At 44.5% G+C, this 23,121-nt stretch overlaps 1 protein-coding gene and 2 pseudogenes across 1 annotated transcript in view; 2 read left to right on the top strand and 1 right to left on the bottom strand.

Annotated features, from left to right (window-relative positions):
- ENTHD1 (ENTH domain containing 1) overlaps positions 1–23,121 on the top strand; it is an 84,169-nt gene that overhangs the window by 33,188 nt on the left and 27,860 nt on the right. Inside the window, exon 5 of the mRNA XM_054719548.1 lies at positions 4,910–5,039. Within this exon, the coding sequence (XP_054575523.1) occupies positions 4,910–5,039 (130 nt within the window). The remainder of the gene's footprint in view (positions 1–4,909; positions 5,040–23,121) is intronic.
- LOC103289067 (acidic leucine-rich nuclear phosphoprotein 32 family member A-like) lies at positions 14,850–17,407 on the top strand (annotated as a pseudogene).
- Positions 20,136–20,398, bottom strand: LOC103289068 (60S ribosomal protein L37a-like; annotated as a pseudogene).

Raw genomic sequence — 23,121 nt, 5'->3', positions numbered from 1 at the left:
AGTCAGGAAAAACTCAGAACCATTCAATTTTACTCATATGTGGGATATAAAACTGAAACTCATAGAGACACAGTATGGTGGTTACCAGAGGGAAGGACGTGGGGGGTAGTAAAAGGTAAAGGCAGCCAAATATATGGCAATAGAAGGTGATTTGACTTTGGGTGCACAATGCGATATACAGATCATGTATCATAGAAATGTACACTTGAAACCTATATAATCTTATTAACCAATGTCACCCCAATAAATGTAACTAAAAAATAAAATAAAAACAAAAGCTTTTGCTCTGTGAAAGACCCTGTTAAGAGGGTGGACATGAGAGCTACAAACTGGGAGAAAATATTTGCAAGCCACTATCTAGCAAACAACTAACATCTGGAGCATATAAAGAATTCTTAAAACTCAACAGTTAAAACCAAACAATCCAGTTAGAAAATGGGCAAATGATATGAACAGCCACATCAGCAAATACAGATGGCCAGTAAAGCAAGTGAAAAGATGTTCAACAGCATTAGCTATTAGGAACATGTAATATAAACACACAGTGAGTATCAAGATAGCTAAAATAAAAAGTAGTGACAACACCAAATGCTGGTGAGCATGTGGAGAAATTGGATCGCATATATATTGTAAGGTGGTACAATTACTCAGGAAAATAGTGGCACTTTCTTTATAAAACTAAACATGCAATTATTATATGACTCAGCAGTTGCATTTTTAGGCATTTATCCCAGAGTTATGAAAACTTATTTTCATTCAAAAACCTAAACACAGTGTTGAAAGCAGCTTTATTTGTAATTGCTAAAATCTGAAGACAACCCAGATGTCCTTTAATGAATTAAGCTGTCTTACATCTATACCATGGATACTAATTGGCAATAAAAAGGAACAAATTATTGATACACACAGCAACTTAGGTAAATCTCCAGGAATTATGCCAAGTTAAAAAATGCCATTTATATAACATTCTTTAAATGTCAAAATTATGAAAACGGAGAACAGATTAGTAGTTGTGGGGGCTGGTAATTAAAAGGCATCAGGAAGGATCCTTGTGATGAAAATGTTCTTTATTTTGATCATTTCATTGTCAATATTCAGGATATAATACTGTGCTATAATTTTGCAGCATGTTACCAGGGAAGCTGGGTAAAGAGTAAAGGATATACACAGAATCTATTATTTTTCACAACTGAATGTGAATCTACAATGATGTCAAAATAAATAAAAGTTCGACATTTTTTAAGCGTAAAAATATCTATGAAATTAGACTACAGTCTGTCCCCGTTAACACCTTCAGCAAATTTGACATATGAAATTTTGAAGCTTGCTGTCAATACAACAAATAGCATACATATCAAATCGCATATATATCAACATATGTGTAATTCCAGCTATTGAAAAAAATCCGCATTATTAACTGGTACACCTAGTAATATCCGGGGTAGTGAGCTTTATTCTTAATAACTGAAATTTGGAAATAACCCAAATGTCCATATGCAGAAGAATGGATTAAAAATTGTGAATATCCCAAGAAATCAGAAACACCAATCAGAAAGGATATATGCACCCAATATGTTCATAGCAACACAATTCACCATAGCTAAGATTTGGAAACAGCCTAAATGCCCATCAACAGATGAGTGGATTAAAAAACTGTGTACATGCTCTAATCGGTTTGGCTCAGTGGATAGAGCATCGGCCTGCGGACTGAAAGGTCCCAGGTTTGATTCCGGTCAAGGGCATGTGCCTTGGTTGCGGGCACATTCCCAATGGGAGGTGTGCAGGAGGCAGCTGATCGATGTTTTTCTCTCATCGATGTTTCCAACTCTCTATCCCTCTCCCTTCCTCTCTGTTAAAAATCAATAAAATATATATTTTTAAAAAACAAAAATAAAACAACACAAACCTGTGGTACATCTACACAATGGAATACTATGCTGCTATAAAAAAGAAAACTTTTATGATTCGCAACAGGATGGATGGACATGGAGAGCATTATGCTAAGTGAAGTAAGCTAGTCAGAGAAAGATAAATATCAGATGATCTCACTCATTTGTGGATATAATGAACAACATAAACTGATGAACAAAAATAAATCCAGAGACAGAGAAGCATCGAGTGGACTATCAAACCTCAGAGAGAAGGCAGGGGAGGGTGGGGGAGGGGGTAAGAGATCAACCAAAGGACTTGTATGCATGCATGTAAGCATAACCAGTGGACACAGACACTAGGCGGGTGAGGGCATGTGCTGGGGGTGGGAGTGGCTGGGGAGAGGTCAATGGGGGAAAAAGGAGACATATGTAATACTTTAAATAATAAAGAATTTTTTTTAATTGTGATATATTCACACAATGGAATATTTCTTACAAAAAAGAAATACCGATGCAGTTGTTCCAACTTATCCACGGGGGATATGCTCCAAGATCCAGTGGATGCCTGAAACTAGGATAATATTGAACCCCATATGTACTGTTTTTCCTAATACCTGTGATAAATTTATAATTAGGCACAGTAACAGATTAACAATAACATAATAAAGAGAACAATTATAACAATATACTGCACTAAAAATTATGTGAATGTGGTTTCTGTCTCTCAAAAATATCTTATCCTATCTAATAAAAGAGTAATATGCAAATTGACCATCACTCCAACACACAAGATGACTGCCCCCATATGGTCAAAGATGGCTGCCACAAGATGGCCAGCAGGGGAGGGCAGTTGGGAGGGACCAGGCCTGCAAGGGAGGGCAGTTGTGGGCGATCAGGCCAGCAGGGGAGGGCAGTTGGGAGGGACCAGGCCTGCAAGGGAGGGCAGTGGGGCACGATCAAGCCTGCAGGGGAGGGCAATTAGGGGTGACCAGGCTGGCAGAGGAGGCAAGTTGGGGGCAACCAGACCTGCAGGGAAGGGCAGTTGTGGGGGACCAGGCCTGCAAGGGAGGGCAGTTGGGGGTGACCAGGCTGACAGGGGAGCAGTTAGGCATCAATCCGGCTGGCAGGGGAGTGGTTGGGGGTGATCAGGCTGGCAGGCAGAAGCGGTTAGGGGCAATCAGGAAGGCAGGCAGGCAAGCAGTTGGGAGCCAGCCGTCCTGGATTGTGAGAGGGATGTCTGACTGCCTGTTTAGGCCCGATCCTGGTAGCATCCCAGATTGGAGAGGGTGCAGGCTCGGCTGAGGGACACAGCCCCCCGTGCATGAATTTCGTGCACCAGGCCTCTAGTTCTATATAATAAAAGCCTAATATGCAAATTGTCCCCTCCACCAGGAGTTTGACCAGGAGTTCAACCAAGGGGCAGGGCCAGTGGCAGCGGTGGCAGCAGGCGGCTAGAGGAAGGGAGCCCCTCCCGCCCCCCGGCTGGTGGTGGCGACAGGCAGCCCAGGGAAGGGAGGTGCCCCGGATAGCAGCCGGCAGCCAGCAGCTGCTAGGGACCCTACCTGTGCATGAATTTCGTGACTGGGCCTCTGGTAGTACTATACTCACCCTTCTTCTTGTGATGATGTGAGATGATACAGTGCCTCCGTGGTGAGATGAAGTGACATAGCATTAGGCTACTATAAGAGTTACTTGAACACAACCATTGTGATAATGTGACAGTCAATCAGATCACCAAGACAGCTACTAAGTGACTAACAGGTGGGCAGCATGTACAGCATGAATATGCTGCACAGAGGGACTATTTGCATTCCAGCAGGACAGAGTGGGACAGCACAAGATTTCATCATGCTACTCAGAATGGTACACAATTTAAAACTTATGAATTGTTTATTTCAGGAATTTTTGTTTAGTATTTTTGGAGAGTGTTTGACTATGGATAACTAAAACTACAGAAAGCAAAACCACAGATAAGGGGGGACTACTTGCACACAAAATACGGATGCATCTCATGACCATTATGTTAAACAATGAGAATCAGATACACAAGAATATATAGTGTATGGTTATCTTTATATGAAGTTCAAGAACAGGCAAACTCATTGATGGTGATAGAATATGGAATACTGTTTACTAGTGATGGAGGGATGGTATCAACTATAAAGGAACTCCAGAGAACTTTCTGGAGTGAAAGAAATGTGGTTATATAGGTATACACCTAAAGTTAAAAGTTACTGAGCTCATACTTAAGGTTTATGCATTTACTATATGTTAATTATCCTATCTAATAAAGAGGGAATATGGTAATTGACCATCACACCCTCACAAAGATGGTAACGCCCACAACCAATAAGGAGGGAATATGCTAATTGACTTCCATGCCCTCAAAGATGGCGACCCCTACAGCCACAAGATGGTGGTGCCCAGTCTGCTCAACCCCACTGGCGTGCTGCGCACCTGCCTCCAGAGTTCCCCAGTCCCCTCAGCCCCCCAGCCACCCAGGGCCGGCCCAAGGTGCAGGCAAGCCTCGATGGCAGCTGCCCAGCCTCCCAGGGCCGCCCGAGGCTCAGGTAACCAGGGCTGGCCGAGGCTTGTGCTGCTGGCAGTGGCAGCAGCAGAGGTGTGATGGGAGCATTGCCTTCCCCTGATTGCCAGGTCGCCTCCTGCCCCTGAGAGCTCCCGGACTGTGAGAGGAGGCAGGCGGGGCTGAGGAACCCCCACTCCAGTGCATGAATTTTCATGAACCAGGCCTCTAGTACTATAATAAAGTACTATTAAATATCCCCATTTATGGAAGGAAAAGATTTATTAACCAGTCCCACTGCATATACTTTATTTGGATCATCCTATACTCAGTGGACACCCAAGTGTATAGATAGCTCATGTGTGAATTCTTTCAGTCAAAATGTGTTTATGCACATTTTGCACATAGTGCATATAGATTGTATCTCCACAAATTGCCCATCCATTGTAGCAAACTGAGGCAATGGTATTCTTTTTTTTTTCCAACTTTTATGTGCTCTCTTGTTTTCTGTAAGGACCTGATGTTATTTTATGAGGATGACCCAAAGCCACTTTTGCCGACAGTTCCTCCAGCCATTACTAGTATCTCATCACCTACATGGTTGTCAGAAGGGCAAGCAGAAGATTGTAACCTCTGGAATGCAGGTAAGTTGGTTAAAGAATAGGAAGTTTACTCAGAAACGTGAATAAGAAACACTGGGCAGGATTTTTTTTCATCAAATTTTATTTTGTGAAATATAGCAACAACAGCTTTAATTTAACTTTGAATATGAGGGACAAGACTGGAATGGGCAAATTCAACCCACATGTGAGTCTATAATCTTATTTTACCATTTATTTCAGTGTTTTTTTTTCTCTATTTTTCATTGTTTTGTTTAAAAAATTATTAACTATAAGCCTTACATCTTTTATGAATGGTTAAGAACAGAACAAATTAATTTTAGTTTCTTTTTTTATTTGTATTAACTTCTCTTTGCTAAAGACTTTAAATTATGCCGTTTTTCAGAAGCAAGCATTAGATGAAAAGCAAGATGTATATAGTATCCAACAAATTGGTTAATTACTTCTTGAGTAATTAACATTAGAGAAAAAGGCACAATATAAAATTATACAAAATCTGTCTCCAATAAATTACACCATTAAATTCCAACTGGGCTCTACTGCTCCTCAAGATCTGATTGATTCATTGTTGAGCCACTTCATCCTTTCTATTCTCTATGAACACTCAATTTTCAGTCCATTCTTCCTCTTGATTTTCTCAAAAAATAGGATGAAAGATCTTCTGCCAATATGAGAATGAAACTTCTTCATTAGTATTTTCATCCCTTCAGATATCTTTGCTTTTATATTCACCCAGGAATGCTTTCCCTTATCACAGAGGTGGCTCCTTATGTTCTGAGTTTCATCCTCTCCCTCATCTTTGGACTATGCACCAACACTTTTCCCTTAACTAGATCCCCAGTATCCAAAAAATATAAAAACTGTAGCTTGTTAGTATAGATTTATTTTACAAGTTCATGTTTATAGTTTCCTTATAAAACCAGTCATGAGAATGGTGAGGATATTTTAATAGACACAAAAACAAGAAGTTGTGGCTAATATTTGCCACACAAGGATGGCATTATTCACATGGATAATTAGTTATAAGTGGTTACAGTTTTGTAGACATCTTGCTTTGTATTCTTAGAATACACTTTATGTAAACTGATCCAAATCCAGAAGCTTGAAGGAAGAGTAGTAAGGAAACATTTTGTATTTTTATTAGTAACCCCATACATTTCCCCCACATTTTTAATAGATTTTATTTTTAAGAGCAGTTTTAGGATCACAACAAAATTGAGCAGAAGGTACAGAGATTTCTCATACACCCCCTACTTCCAGATAAGCACTGCTCCCCACACTGTTAGCATCCCGCATCACAGTGGTACATTCATAGCAGTCAGTGAACCTACATTAACACTTTATGATCACCTACAATATCATCCAAACCCCATAGTTTACATTAGGCTTCACTCTTGGTGTGATACATTCTATGACAAATTTGTAACATGTGTCCACCATTATCGGATGACACAGAGAAGTTTCACTGCCCTAAAATTCCTCTATGGTCTGCTATTCATTTCTACATCCCCCGCTACCCACTGGTAACCACTGATATTGGAACTGTCTCCATACTTTTGTCTGTTCCAAAAAGTCACATAGTTGGCATCATACAGGATGTAGCCTTTTCAGACTGGCTTCTTTCACTTAGTGATATGTGTCTTTTCATGGCTTGATAGGCTTTTCCCTTTAATGCTGAATAGGATACACTAGGGTACTTACCCATTCACCTACTGAAGAACATCTTGGTTGTGTCCAAGTTTTGGCAATCCTATATAATAAAAGGGTCATATGCAAATTGACCCTAATGGCAGAACAACCACTCGACCAGTCACTATGAGGTGCACTGACCACCTCTTGGTCCCTTTCTCTGTCCAGCAGGCTCCGATTGCCCAATGGTGAACGGGGACCTGGGGATGGGTGGCAGGGGATGCGGGTGGTGCCAGGCCAAGGCCCCTGCGCTGCCAGTCACCCCACACACAGAGGGCGACTCACGGCAGGGGCGGGGCCGGTGAGCAAGTGGGAACAGCCAACCTCTCAGTCCCTTCCCCCAGACATCAGGCTCTGATCGCTCGATGGCAAATGGGGAACCGAGGGTGGGTGGCAAGGGACGTGGGCGGTGCCAGGCCAAGGCCCCTGCCCCACTGGTTGCCCCACACACAGAGGGCGACCCACAGCAGGGGCGTGGCTGGCGAGTGGGCGGGAACAGCCGACCTTTCAGTTCTTCCCCCCAGCTGGCAGGCTTCAATCACCTGATGGCAAATGGGAAACCAAGGTGGGTGGTGGCGGGGGGCAGGGCCAGCTGTGGGCAGCTGGGGAAGATGGCACTGATCACAGGCCAGGTCTAAGGGACCATACCCGTGCATGAATTTCATGCACTGGGCCTCTAGTTATAAATAAAGGTGCTGTAAATATACATGTCCAGGCTTTGTGCACATGGTTCCCCTGCCAACATTTTAATACAAGTGAAATTGAGTATAAATGAGCATCACTGGCAACCGTTAAGAGGAAAAAAGTCACAAAATATGTCACACGAGGGATGATTCTACCATTTTACTAATCCTTTCTGTTATTTATGTTGCAAATATCATTTTACAGGCTATGAATTACCTTTAAACCTTTTTTATAGAAGTTTTTTTTGTTTTGTTGATGTTTTTATAGAGGCTTTCTGTTTCATATAGTCATATTTATTCCTCTTTTCCTTCTGAGCTTTTGTTTTTGTGTTTTTAAGAAGGCTTTTCCCCCATAGGTTCAGAGTGCATGTTCACCCATATTTCATTTTAATTTTTTTAGTTCCTTTAACCTATCTGGATTTAATATATTTGTGAATGTTTTGAGATACAGCAGTGAGCATCCAGTGTCTCAAAACATTTACTAACTAATTCATTTTTCTCTTCTGTTTTGAAATGACTCTAACCTCTACTAAGTAGCATCTATTTAACAACTCCTGTTCCTTTGGTCCATTTCACTGTTCCTGATTTATTTAATTTTTTTATAACTATTATAACAATGTGCCACAGTATGAATGTCTCCTATTTTACTTAACCAATATTATGTTAATGGTTATTTAAGTTATTTCCATGTTTACCATTATAGATAATGATAAAATGACAGCTTTTTCCTCTCCCAAATAAAGTAGGCTTTTTATTTATATTTTTCCACAATTTGAAACAGATTCTAAAATACATTACTCAATTTCTTTTGGTAAATTCTGCCCAGCTCACTAACTTATACTGTCAACAGATGGTTCTAATTTCCATGTTATAATTTTGGCAACTTCAGTCCAAGACAAAAATAAAGTAGGAAAGTGATTCTGGTGCAGCATCCTCAGTTCTCCTTTCTTCCTGCCGTTTCCCTCATAGGCACAGTGATCCACTGTTCGCACTCTGGCCTGTGCGTTTGGGAGTACTCACCCTCACCAACACTTGATCGTTGCTTCACTGAGCCCATTTCTTTCTTCTGAGTGACTATTCTTTTGAATTTTGTGCTCACCATTCCTTGCTTTTCTTTATAGTTTTACTACATATGTTTATACTCTGAAAAATACATTATTAATTTTACAGGCTTTAAAATTTTATCTAAATACTAGAGGCCTAATGCACGAAAATTCGTGCAAGAGTGGGCCTGCCTTCCCCCGGCTGCTGGCACCGGCACCAGCTTCCCTCGGGCACCTGGGACCCGGGCTTCAGTCGGTCCCAGCTTCGTCTGGAAGGACGTCCGGTCTAATTAGCATATTATCCTTTTATTATTATAGATAGTCATTGAGTTTATTTTTCTGTGACTTCTTATCACTCAGTAATATGTTTTTAAGATTCATCTATATGTGTACATGGTTGTCATGGCTGTATAGTATTTTATTGTGTACATGTATTAGAGCGTATTCATTTATTCCACTCTAGAACACTGTCATCAGTATGGTGCTCAAGTTTTTTGTATTGTAAACAGTGCTGTTTATAAACATGCTTGTATGAGACCCCTGGTTCTCATGGACAAGAGTTTCTCTAGGGCACATATTTCAGAGTGAAATTGCTGATGTTTCATTATGAACATCTTTAAATTTATTAGGTAGTGCCAAGTTGTTTTCCAAAGTTCTAGTTGCACCATGTCCTCACCAGCTCTTTACAGTATAGTGTCATTTTGGGGGAGGGGAGGGGAGCCGCCAATCTTTTGGGTGATGGTTGGTATCTCATTTGTTTTAAAATGTATTGTTTAATAATTAAATTGAGCATATTTTCAAATGTGTATGGTTCATCAATATTTCCTCATCTGTGAAATGTCTGTTCTGATCTTTTGTCCATTTTTCTATTTGGTTGTTTGGCTTTTTCTTAATTGATTTGTAGAAATTCTTCATCTATTCTGGAGGCTAACATTTCATTTTTAAAATACATTTGTCCAGTTCATGACTTATCTTTCCACTTTGTAAAGAGTCTTTTGAATAACAGAAGTTCTCAGTTTTAATGAGGTAAAATTTTATTCCTATGTTTGTACTTTCTGTATCTTGTTATTAAAAATTTTTTTTCTTGTGCCAAGACCATAAAGATACTTCTATGTAAGTTAAAAATTTTCTAGTTTTGCTTTCCACAATTAAAATTTTAATGCAGCTGGTATTGGTTTTGTGTATGGTGGAAGCAGGAGTCTAATTTTATTTCTAAATGGATATCCAGCTGTCCCAGCATCATTTTATTGAAAAGTCTGTTCTTTCCTAGCTGAACTGTAATGCCATCTGTATCCTAAAGCAAGTTTACACATGTGCATGGATTTGTTTCTGAGCTCTTTATTCTGTTCTGTAAATTATTTGATTATCCCTGCACCAACAAATAGTTTTAATTACTCTACCTTTGCAATAATTCTTGATGACTTCCTTCATCAGGAGTGTTTTGTCTATTTTTTACTTTTTGCTTTTCTACAAAAAAGTTTTGTCACATTCCTTGAAAAAACCCCCCACTCCATTACAGTTTTCATCGGCACTGTCAATCTTTAAATCAATTTGGAGAAGTGACATTTTTACAATATCAAATTATTCTGTTCATTTAAATCTTCTTTACTGTATTATATTTATTTATTTATTTTTATCCTCACTCAAGGAAGTATTTTATTGATTTTGAGACAGAGAGAGAAACATTGATGTGAGAGAGAGAAACATCAATTGGTGCCCCCTGTACTCGCCCCGACCGGAGATTAAACCTGCAACCTAGGTATGTGCCCTGACTGGGAATCAAACCCACAACACTTTGGTGCTTCAGCCAACTGAGCCACCTGACCGTGGCTAAAGTATTATATTTTATAGTTTTCTTCATACAGGTCTTGTATATCTTTTGTTAGATATAGTCCTTGGTACTTTATGTACTTTGGTAGCTACTGTAAAATATATCACTTTATAAATTGTACTAAGGGGCCCGGTGCACGAAATTCGTGCACGGGGGTGGGGGCGTGTCCCTCAGCCCAGCCTGCACCCTCTCCAATCTGGGACATCCCTCTCACAATCCAGGACTGCTGGCTCCCAACTGCTCGCCTGCCTGCCTTCCTGATTGCCCCTAACCGCTTCTGCCTGCCAGCCTGATCACCCCCAACCACTCCCCTGCCAGCCTGATTGATGCCTAACTGCTCCCCTGCCAGCCTGATTGCCCCTAACTGCCCTCCCCTGCAGGCCTGGTCACCCCTAACTGCCCTCCCCTGCAGGCCTGGTCCCCCCCAACTGCTCTTCCCTGCAGGCTCTGTCGCCCCCAACTGCTCTTCTGCAGGTTTGGTCGCCCCCAACTTCCCTCCTCTGCCAGCCTGGTCACCCCTAACTGCCTTCCCCTGCAGGCCTGGGTCCCCCTCAACTGCTCTCTCCTGCAGGCCTGGGTCCCCCCAACTTCCCTCCCCTGCAGGCCTGGTCACCCCTAACTTCCCTCTCCTGCAGGCCTGGTCACCCCTAACTGCCCTCCCCTGCCAGCCTGGTTGTCCTTAACTGCTCTCCCCTGCCGGCCTGGTCCCCCCCAACTGCCCTCCCCTGCCAGCCTCATCAACCCTAACTGCTCTCCCCTGCTGGTCTGGTCTCCCCCCCCCCCCCCCCCCCCCCCCAACTACCCTCCCCTGCAGGCTTGGGTCCCTCTAAACTGCCCTCCACTGCAGGCCTGGTCCCCGCCAACTGCTCTCCCCTGCAGGCCTGGTCACCCCTAACTGACCTCCCCTGCAGGCCTGGTCACCCCTAACTGCCCTCCCCTGCAGGCCTGGTCCCCCCCAACTGCTCTCCCCTGCAGGCCTGGGTCCCCCCCAACTACCCTCCCTTGTAGGCCTGGTCCTCCCCAACTGCTCTCCCCTGCAGGCCTGGGTCCCCTCAACTTCCCTCCCCTACAGGCCTGGTCCCCCCCAACTGCTCTCCCCTGCAGGCCTGGGTCCCCCCCAACTACCCTCCCTTGCAGGCCTGGTCCTCCCCAACTGCTCTCCCCTGCAGGCCTGGGTCTCCCCCCACTTCCCTCCCCTGCAGGCCTGGTCCCCCCCAACTCTCCTCCCCTGCAGGCCTGGGTCCCCCCCAACTGCCCTTCCCTGCAGGCTTGGTCACCCCCAACTTCCCTCCTCTGCTGGCCTGGTCACCCCTCACTCCTCCCATGCAGGCTTGATCATCCCCAACTGCCCTCCCTTGCAGGCCTGGTCCCTCCCAACTGCCTCCCCTGCTGGCCTGATCGCCCATAACTGCCCTCCCTTGCAGGCCTGGTCCCTCCCAACTGCCCTCCCCTGCTGGCCATCTTGTGGCAGCCATCTTGTGTCCACATGGGGGCAGCCATCTTGTGTGTTGGAGTGATGGTCAATTTGCATATTACTCTTTTATTAGATAGGATAGAGGTCTGGTTCACGGGTGGGGGCCGGCTGGTTTGCCCTGAAAGGTGTCTCGGATCAGGGTGGGGGTTCCCTTGGGGCGTGGGGAGGCCTGGGCAAGGGGCCTGTGGTGGTTTGTAGGCCCGCCAAGCCCTCTGGCAACCCAAGCATAGGCCAGGCCTGCTGGAAGCAGGTATCTGGGATTTATTTATCTTCTATAATTGAAACTTTGTAGCCTTGAGCGGAGGCCAGGGCCTGCCAGGGCGGGCGGGAAGCTTGGCTTCCTCCATTGCCGGGGGCAACCCAAGCCTCCTGCTCACTCCAGCTCTGTGGCGGCCGCCATCTTAGTTGGGTTAATTTGCATACTCGCTCTGATTGGCTGGTGGGTATAGCGGAGTGATGGTTAATCTGGCATGTTTCTCTTTTATTAGTATAGATTTTCTAACTATTGATGGCGAAAATGAGTGAAATTAATTTTTGTATATTGATTTTATAACTAGTAGCCTTGCTTAATTCTTACCAATTTTCCTAATTTATCTGTAGATTCTACTGGGTTTCTTATATTGAAAATCATATCATCTGTAAATGATGGCAGATTTGTTTCTTTGTTTTTAAACCATGTATTTTGTTTTCTTACCTAGCCATGTAGGTAGAACCTCTCAGACAGTGCTGAATAAAAATGTGATCGTGAGCTTCCTAGATTTAGTCTGTGTCTTAAAGAGCATGATTTCACCATTTGCCATTAAAACAGGCTTATTATATGCATTTCTGCAGATCTCCATTCCTAATTTAACACTTTTATCATAAATATATGTTAAATTTCTCCATTTTTAACATCTGTATTAATGGTTATAGGTTTTTCTCCTTTGAACTGTTAATTTTGTATATTAGTTGATGTCCAAATAGTAAAACAACCTTGAATTCCTGAAAAAAAGCCCAATTTTGCCATGATATATAATCTTTTACTACATATATTGCTGAGTTTGATTTGCTAATGTTTTGTTTAGGAGCTTTGCATCCATATCTATGAGTAAAATTCACCAGAAATGTCTTTTCTCATATTCTCTTTGTCATGTTTGACACTGATATTTTGCTAGATTCTTAAAGAGTTGGAAAGTATTTTTTTAATTCTATGGAATAGTATATGTAGGGGTGTTTGTGAGATGATGGGAAAATAGATGAGGTATTCGGTAGGTTCACTAATGGTGGTGCTGGTGGGAGGGCTGCGGGCAGGGAAGGCAGCTCTGGCCATTTTCCCTGGAAAGTGATGCCATGCCTGGAGTGGAACATTAACTCCACTTTCGGCAGCTTTGTAGCCAGGTTACGTAGGTGAGGGGAAGTTCATATTGTTGCGCCCATGGATAACCTCCATCCCTGGAGCATGGCCAAATCCATTGGACCATGGAAGAGAGTGATTGATGGCCATTAAACAGAGCATCTTGCCATCTGATTTTTGAGGGCCTCTTCCACAGTAAATGTCCCCTTGTAGGCCTTTATATAGCACATGAATATCTTCACATAATATGCACATACATTCTGAGAGGTCCATCCACATATTTCTTTGTCACTAATCTTCCAGTCTTATTCTTTCCAAGTTCCTGAGTGCACCCATCAGCCACTGCCCTTGAATTGCATCTTGTTTTCCACATGAAGTGTGTATCTAGATGTACTGTTTGCAATTCTACTTTGGAGGATTTTCCTACTGTCTTTCAGGGGCACTTCTGAGTAGAGCTATAATTAAGCAGTTATCCACTTCTGGCTAGTGCTGGCATACCTTACAGATTCATCTGTAAACCAACCTGGTACTTTTCCCTCTTAACTGTCAGGTCTCCAGGGAGCTACAGGTGTAAGTTGATGAGAGGCAAAAAGGAGTGGGAACAGGCTCCAAGGAGACTGAGTCCTCTGATTGTGTGGTTCACATGGGCTTCTGGACGGGCTTGATCTGATCTCATGTGTGTCATTTTGATTTCACAGTGGAAAACTCTTCATGTCCAATTGTATGTTCTGTGGCCCAGATAATACCCATTACCTGATGGGCACGTAGTTATTTGGCATCCTGTGGTGTAGGCAAAGAAGGCATGGCCTTCCCCCAAAGCCCTAGAGATCAGCTTTGTGATTTCCTGCTGGGGCTCATGAGAGGCTGCATTTAGCATCTGTCTCTGCCTGAGGCACTTGCGTTGGTTCTAGGTTGTACTGTCCGGGCAGCCTGTGCAGTGGGCTGGGCCTGCTGCAGAACCTTTTCTTGCTTTGATGAGCACTCAAAACGGGGGTACATGATCAGAGCCGACGCCCAAATGTGGTATACATTGCCTCCATGATTACTGTGATTTGTGTGTGTGTGTGTTGGGCAGTTTGAGATGCAACAACTTGCCTCTCACGTTAGAGAAGATATCCTGACCCTCTCCTCACCACTGTATAAACATTGCACAGGTGTGGCAGGCCCTTGGACTTTCCCAGGACTTATCACCCACCTTCTGCATGCAGGTAGCACCAAGAGTGCTCGCTCCTCCATGCTTAGTAAGTCCAGTTAGCATCATATCATCACTGTACTGGATCCGTGTGATGTTCTGTGGGATATCAAGAAAATCCAGGTCCCTCTTAATAGAGCAGAGTTGACATAGCTGTGAGGCAAGACAATCAAGGTATACTGTGTCATAATCAGTCACATGAAGGCTAACTGATTCTAATTATCTTTATTAATAGATTTTGGGAAAACATTTCTAGGCTGAGAGTAAGGATACCACAGCTGGAACTACGGCTATGATTGGCATCACCACCTGATTATATTTGCAATAATCTAGTCATTCTCCACAATCCATCTGGCTTTTCAGAAAAGCAGGCAGGTGATATTGGAATGTGATAAGAATCAATCTTTGATGGTGGCAGTAATCTTTGAAGTTTCCCCTGAAAGATTTTTTTGGGGGGTGGGGGGTGTAATTCTGAGGGCTTCTACCTGGTCCTTCTAACCATAATAGCCTGAATTCCATGGGTCATGGAACCGATGTGGGGATTCTGCCAGTTACTGAGTGTTCTATTCCCATTATACGTTCTGAGACCATGGAAATAGCTAGAGGTAGGTCTGTGGTTTTACTAGGCCCATTGTGGGGTGGAGCCTAGGCCAAGACTTCAGGTGCCACCTGATTTCCATAAATCTCTACTCAGTAGACTACAGTGGAGTTGTTGGATCTCCAGACATTAGTGTCAGTTAAGAGCCAGCATCTAACAAGACCTGGAAATTCTGTGTATTTCCCTTTCCCAGTACAGTTGTTGTTGAAATGGCTTCAGGTACCTGTAGGGAAGGCTTAGAGCAAGATTTACTATATATGCCTGTGGTGGAATTTCAGGATTCTTCCTTGAAGGGATCTGACCTTCCCCTCAATCAAGAGGCTCTGGCTCTGTGAACTGGCTTAGGTTTAGGAATTGGGTAAGAGACCACGAACCCCACCATGATAACAATAGTTAAGTCTTCCATCTATGTATGTCTAGCAGCACGTAGTAGGCTGCTTATCTATTTCCTATAGGCCTTATGATTCATTAACCATTATGACACATCCCTGAAAGTAAAAAACAACAAAAAGCTGTTATCACTGTATCCCTGTGGCTAACTATGGTTATTGTGCCAAGTTGTCTCCAAGAGTTAAGCACAACCATCTGGCTTCCACCACTCCAGGATGCCATCATTTCCACAGAGATCAGGGGCCTGATTCCACTGCATCACCCAGTGGTCATCTTCAGCCTACAGATGACAAGCTCCACAAAGCTGTTACAATCAGAAAACAAATGCTGGTGCCCATCACTGAACGTTTTTAATGCCTGGTGAAAGGAGTGTCCTCCAGGGCAGTTGGAAGATAGCTGAGCACATAACGGATTTATTCCCAGTCCCCTTTTATGGAGCCTTTAGCTTCCTTTACAGTGTGCCAGAGGAAGGCCTTTTGTTCTGAAGTCACTCCTGCATCCTGTCCCCATGGTGCTCCTCGGTCTCTCACTCTTTGTCTCTCTCTCTCTCTCTCTCTCTCTCTCTCCTCTCTCTCTCTCCCCTCTTTTCATGTCCTGCTGAAATGTCACCGTCTAGGGAGGTCTTCCTGAACATTTTATTAAAAACTGACACCCGCCCACCATTGGCACCCCTCCCCTCTTCTCTGCTTTATTTAATTGTAACCCGCATCATCATCTGACATAAGTGTCCATTTGACTTAGTAGGAGAGTTAGTTGTACAGGAGTTCCCCAGACCACCCCCAGGGGTCCGGGTGAATCTGCCGCTAGCGCAGCACTACTCTGGGCTCTGCTCTTTGTCACCCCTGGTAATGCAATACTTTTCTAGCCGTTGCATATTCTTTTATATGTTGCTCATAAACTGGGCACTGATTGATGTCTTCCATTTTGAGGGCAGTTGCTGGATGCTTTCACATTTCCCTGAAATAGTCACATTTCCCCGAAATAGTCTATGTCAATCACCAGAGCGTTGCAAAGCATTCTTCAAATTAAAGAACTGATTAGAGAACTTTGAGAGGTTATCAACATAGTAATTATGTATTATATAGTTGGTATTAATAAAGCCAATTAAAATGCTTTTTAACTTAATTGTTCCTTTTTACTTCAAAAATATGGGAAACATGATTCATACATGAAAAAGACATAGATAAAATTATTTAAAGGCTTACATTGAAATGAATGAATAGAGCAAAACCACAATTATTTGCAGAGCTCAGTAAAATAAAAGACTAGAAAGATGGATGGTAAGTACATTTAAATATGCCACCTTTTGAAGAATGGAGCAGAGCTGGTTGAGCCTTCAAATTCTAAAATGTGTGGCTGTGGGGTCAGGGTGTATTGATTTAATTCCACTGGCTTAGGGGCCTCTGCAGAGAGAGAGCACAGGAGATGGACACGGACAATGGACTCACTTAGAGCTGTGGAGCAGGACGCCCTCTGATGTGAAGGAGCTTGTCCGGAACAATTGTCTGTCTAATGAAGGCAAAATCGAAGGCCTTGCAGATGAATTTGAAGAACTGGAGTTCTCAAGTACAATCAACATGGCCTTCACCTCAGTCACAAACTTACCAAAGTTAAACAAACTTAAGAAGCTTGAACTAAGCGGTAACAGAATCTCAGGGGGCCTGGAAGTATTGGCAGAAAAGTGTCAACAAAATTAGAGACCTCAGCACAATAGAGCCACTGAAAAAGTTAGAAAACCTCAAGACAACCTTTTCAATTGTGAGGTAACCAACCTGAATGACGACGGATAAAACGTGTTCAAGCTCCTCCCATAACTCACATATCTGGAAGGATGACAAGGAGGCCCCTGACTCACGCGCCCAGGGCTATGTAGAGGGCCTGGACTCTGAGGAGGAGGAAGAGGAGGAAGAGGAGGAGGAGGAGGGGGAGGGGGAATAGGGAGGGGAAGGGGGAAGGGGAGGGGGAGGGAGGAGGAGAGGGCGAGGGGGAGGAGGGGGAGGAGGAGTGGAAGAAGAGGAGGATGTGACTGGGGAGAATGAGGAGGATGAAGAGGTTATAATGACTGGGAAGTAAAAAACAAGGAAGATGAAAAAGATCTTGAAGAAAGGGCTCAGAAGCAAAAATGAGAACCTGAAGATGAGGGAGAAGATGATGACTAAGTGGATGACCTATTTGGAAAAATTCCTACTGTAATTTGACTGTTTTTACCCATACTTCTCCCCAAATCCCGTGCGCCCCCCCACCCCAAAAAAAAACAACACACATTTGTTTTCTGATTGTAACATTGCTATGGGACCGAGAAGGGAAAAGTGCACTGGGGGTTGTGGGGAGATGGTGAGTGGGAGGGGGTGGAATAAAATACTATTTTTACTGCCCCCCAAAAATAAATAAATTAAGGTGCCACCTTCTATTTGTCACACAGTACCCAACTTTTTCCATCGTAATGATTAAAAGAAAAATTAATAGGTGCTGATTTTAAAATTATTTATGAATTTTAGATCAAGAAGCCATCCAACATAAATCTTTTACTACATTGCTAACGAGTGTATATTATAAAAAGTTATATAACCCTCTGACATTTCAAATTAAGAGAATCAGGCTTAATCTAAACTAAGGTGACAGGTTCTTCATCAAAATGACTGTGACTTCTCAGGTGTGTAAGTCCCAAGATGACTTTATTTGCACAAAACAAATGGCTGTGTATCTATTTCCAAGAGTGATTAAATTATTAATTCTGCAAAAATGTACTGATACCTATTATGTGCCAGGTACTATGCTAATTGCTAGATACCAAATGATGAACAAGAGACCCGCCTTTCTGTAGCTCCCAGTGGTCTAATCAGATCTGGTCACATCTCCTCAGACCAGTGAGATAAGTGTTAAGAAGGGGAGGACACAGCAGGGCACCTAACCCTGACTTTGGATGTTAGGGGAGGCTTTCTGGAGAGAGTGATGTTCCAACTAGAACCTGAGGATAGGTAATGATAAATGGTCAACACCTGTTGTGTGTGCTGAGTGCAGTTTTAAGCATTTTAATTCATTTAATTTTTGTAACAATCTCGTAAGATAAATGAGGAAAATCCACACAGTTTAAATAAATCCACACAGTTTAAATAACTTGTCCTAGGTCACAAAGCTAGGAAGTGGCAAAGTCAGGATTTAGATCAAATAGTCTGATCCCGCGGCCTATGGCGATGTGTTTCAAACCTTTTGACTCTGATCCAGTCAGAGATGCCTTTCAGGTCATGACCCAGTCCACACACAATCGCTCATGCTCCCGAAACAACAGTTTCACAAACTAGTTATTGGCAATGCATTCTGATCGATTCTCTTTTATTCCAGACAGTTTTACTTTAAAAAAATCTGAATGTGACCCACAAAATTGATTTTACAACCTACAGTTTGAACAACAGTTTACTACACTGTTTTCCCTACGACACAGAATGAACAGACCAAGTGAGGAGTGAAGAAGAGAATATGTTAGGCAAAGTGAACAGGGTGTGAGAGACCAGGGTAGGAGGGAGCTTAACTGAAAGAAATGAGCAGGGTTTTAGGATTAAGTGGATGTCAGGAAAGTAAACAGTCATATCAGTAAAGGTGACCATGTAACTCACTGTCCGAGCCATGACACTTTTGAAGTCAAAGGGGCAGAACTAATAGTGATGCCAGAATAACAGACGTGAACCTGGAGCTTCCTAGGCAAAGGCGCTTCGCGCTGGTCTGAACGTTTGTGTTCCCCTCAAATACGTTGAAAACCTAATGCCCAAGGGATGGTATTGGGAGGTGGGGCCTCTGGGAAGTGATTAGGTCACCAGGGTGGAACCCTCATGGATGGAATTAGTGATTTATAAAAAGACCCCATAGAGCTCCCCAGCCCCGTCCACCACGTGGGAGCACATAGGAAGGAGTCAGCAGTCTACTCCCGGGAAGAAGGCCTTCACCGGAACCTGACTATTGCCGTCACCCTGATCTTGGACTTCAGCCTGCAGAACTGTGAGAAATCACTTTCTGTTGTTTATAAGCTACCCAGTCTGTGATATTTTGTTACAGAGCCCTTACAGACTAAGACAGGCCTGAATGCCCAGTCTCTCTAACACTTATTTCTTACCTCTTTGATCGTAGCCGTGCTAAGAGGGACGAGGTGATATCTCATTGTGGTTTGACTTGCATTCCCCTCATCATTAGTGATGTTGAGCACTTTTGCATGTACCTGTCAGCCATCTTATTTCTTCTTTGAGAAAATGTCTATTTGGATCCTCTGCCCACTTTTAAAATCAGATTATTTGTGTTTGTTTTTTGTTTGTTTTTTTGCTATTGAGTTGTATGATTCTTCATATATTTTGGATATTAACCCCTTTTCAGATACATGGTTTGAAAAAATATTTCTTTCCAATTCAGTAGGTTGCCTTTTCATTCTGGTGATGGTTTCCTTTGCTGTGCAGAAGCTTTTTAGTTTGATGTAGCCCCGGTTGTTTATTTTTGCTTTTGTTGTCTTTACTTTTGGTGTCAAATCCAAAAAACCATCACAAAGACCGATGTCACAAGGCTTGCCACCTGTTTTCTTCTAGGGCTTTTATGGTTTTAGGTCTTATACTCAAATCTTTGATCCATTTTAAGTTAATTTTTGTGTATGGCGTAAAATAGTGGTCCAGTTTCATTCTTTTGCCTGTGGCTGTCCAGTTTTCCCAACACCATTTGTTGACGAGATTGACTTTTCCTTATCATATATTCTTGGCTACTTTGTAGCAAATTAATTGACCATATAACCTGGGTTTATTTCTGGGCTCTCTATTCTCTTCCATTGATTAGACTATGATTATTTTGGTTATACAAATGAACCCATTTATTATAGTCTAGCATGTTTCGAATTGTGGAGCTACTGGTCTTTCAGTTCTTCAGTCTTCTGATGGCAGACTTTACTGTGCTGGCAGAAGTGGTGTTGTAGATCCAGGTACCACCAGCTACTGTTTTCATGCAGGAACCACAGTGCCTGATCCCCACAACTCACCTCTTCATCTTGGTTTTGCCACAGAAGGAGCAAGTGTACTTGTCGTGCTGGCTGATTTCAATTTTCTTCATCATTTTACTGAGGGAGTACCGTAATGGTTCCTGTGTTTACCAATGATTCTGACGCTGGTGCGTTTAGCCATGGTGCCACGAACTAGGTCCTAGATTATGTTGTTGTTGTTGTTGTTTTAAGAGAAGATAAGAGAAGATCTGTGTGTTGTTCATCATTGTGTTCTCTGTCTCTAACCCAGTGCTTAGCCACCTAATAAGAGCTCCACTAAATATTAGTTGGCTAAGTATCATTTGAAATTATGTTTCCGTATTTTTTGTATATACTTTCAAAGTATCTTCAGAGAAGATTCATCATAGTGTTTTAAAAGAAGAGCAGGAAGAGCAGCACAGTGGGTGGACTCTTAAGTTCACTAGTGAGGTTCGCTGCCAGCAGAGTCATCTTTTGAGGAATCTTTCTCATCCCTAATTGACACTGAATTGTTATGTTGGCTAAAGAGAGTCTGTTTAAAAGGTGGAAGTACTCAGAATGCATACCATCTTTATATATAAAACCCTAATATGCAAATAGACCAAACGGCGGAACAACCGAACAACCGGTTGCTATGATATGCGCTGACCACCAGAGATACGTGTGGAACATGGCTGGCGTTGGCTGTGGCGGGATGGTGGAGCACGTGAGCGGGTGCGCCAGGCCAATGCGGGGCACCATTCGCTGTCATCGGGGTGAGCCTCTGGTGATTGCTGAAAATTCTTTGCTCCCATGCACCACAGTCCTGCCCAGTGCTCACACCTGCTGCCGGCACCTGGCACCAGCCCCGATCGCTTGGCGCTGTCAGCGGGTGCGAGTGGCGGCTGCCAGCCCCGATCACCCCTCAGGGCTTCTCCACCTCCCCCTACTCCTGAGGGGCGATCGGGGCTGGCAGCTCGCACCCACTGCTGGCGTTGGCCCTACTTGCACTCTGCTGGTGCTGGACCCGCCACTCACACCCACTGCCAGCGCCGGCCCTGCTCGCACCCACAGCTGGCACTGGAGCCACTGCTTGCACCTGCTGCCAGCGCCCGGTGCTGGTCCCGATTGCTTGGCAGCTGGTGTGAGAGGTGGCTGCCAGCCCCAATCACCCCTAAGAGCTTCTCCACCTCCCCATGCTCCTGAGGGGTAATTGGGCCGTCAGTGTCAGCAGGTGCAAGTGGGGCCAGCACTGTCAGCGCATGGGAGCAGCAGCAGGAGTGGGGCGGCTGGCAGGGGACTGGGGGCCACAACGGGAGGAGCCGGGCGGGGGCCCAGAGGATGGGCTGAGACCCGCCCCTGTGCCCACCATAGCCTCGTGGCCCATAATTCCTTTCAAGGTGCATGAATTCATGCACTGGGCCCCTAGTCCTCCTATCTAATAAAAGAGTAATATGCAAATTGGCCATCACTCCAACACAAGATGGCTGCCCCCATGTGGTCAAAGATGGCTGCCTCCATGTGGACACAATATGGCCACCACAAGATGGCCAGCAGGGGAGGGCAGTTGGGAGGGACCAGGCCTGCAAGGGAGGGCAGTTGTGGGCGGTCAGGCCGGCAGGGGAGGGAAGTTGGGGGCAACCGGGCCTGCAGGGAAGGGCAGTTTGGGGGGACCCAGGCCTGCAGGGGAGAGCAGTTGGGGGGACCAGGCTTGCAGGGGAGGGCAGTTGGGGGGAGCAGGCCTGCAGGAGAGGGCAGTTGGGGGGAACAAGGCCTGCAGGGGAGGGCAGTTGGGGGGAACAAGGCCTGCAGGGGAGGGCAGTTGGGGGCAATCAGGCTGGCAGGGGAGCAGTTAGGCATCAATCAGGCTGGCAGGGGAGTGGTTAGGGGGCAATCAGGCTGGCAGGCAGAAGTGGTTAGGGGCAATTAGGAAGGCAGGCAGGCAAACAGTTGGGAGTCAGCAGTCCTGGATTGTGAGAGAGATGTCTGACTGTCCGTTTAGGCCCTATCCTACTGGGAGGATCAGGCCTAAATGGGCAGTTGGACATCCCTCAAGGGGTCCCAGATTGGAGAGGGTGCAGGCTAGGCTGAGGGACACACCCCCTGTGCACGAATTTCGTGCACCGGCCTCTAGTCTATATATATAAAAGCCTAACTGACCTGTCGACCTGATGACTGGACGACTGGCTGGTAGCTATGGTGTGCACTGACCACCAGGGTGCAGATGCTCAACGAAGGAGCTGCACCCTGGTGGTCAGTGCGCTCCCACAGCGGGAGTGCCGCTCAGCTGACCAACAGGCACCAGACGCTGGGCTCACGGCTGGCAAGTGCAGCTGCGGCAGCGTAAGCCTCTCCCGCCTCTGTGCAGTGCTACCAAGCAGCGGTGGCAGGCGCAGCGGGGCCAGGATGAGCGGGAGCGGCACCCTGGCCTCCTGCCACTTCACGCACTACTACATTCCCCGAGGTGTGCTGGACTGCGAGAGGGCACAGGCCAGGCTGAGGGACCTCACTGGTGCATGAATCCGTGCACTGTGCCTTTAGTTTGAAATAATGTTCAAGGATATAGAGAGGGAATGCACATGGGCATTGGTGTTGGCCCAGATATTATTTCTTTAGCTTTTCCTTTCATATCACTTCAAATCTGGTCTAAAACCAGGATCTGTCTCTAGTGTGGCAGAAACCCAGAGACACAGTATGGGTGATCTCGCCCCAGTTCCAGCTGTTGTTACTCAAGTTAGTTTTAGAGGCAGGAAGATCTGGAGAGCAGAGGGAGAGCTAAGGAGCTGTCTTAATTAGAAGCGGTGGGTGAAGAAAGACAAAGGGCTGTCGGGGCGTGGAAGAGTCTTTCCCACTTACTCACATTTGAGTCATGGGTGTGATGTTTTCAAGCCGTGGCCTCAACTGTGC

Source organism: Eptesicus fuscus, chromosome 7, assembly GCF_027574615.1.
Source record: "Eptesicus fuscus isolate TK198812 chromosome 7, DD_ASM_mEF_20220401, whole genome shotgun sequence".
Classification (NCBI taxonomy): Eukaryota; Metazoa; Chordata; class Mammalia; order Chiroptera; family Vespertilionidae; genus Eptesicus; species Eptesicus fuscus.
The sequence above is the reverse complement of the archived record's forward strand: the minus strand, read 5'-3'. Positions and strand labels throughout refer to the sequence as shown.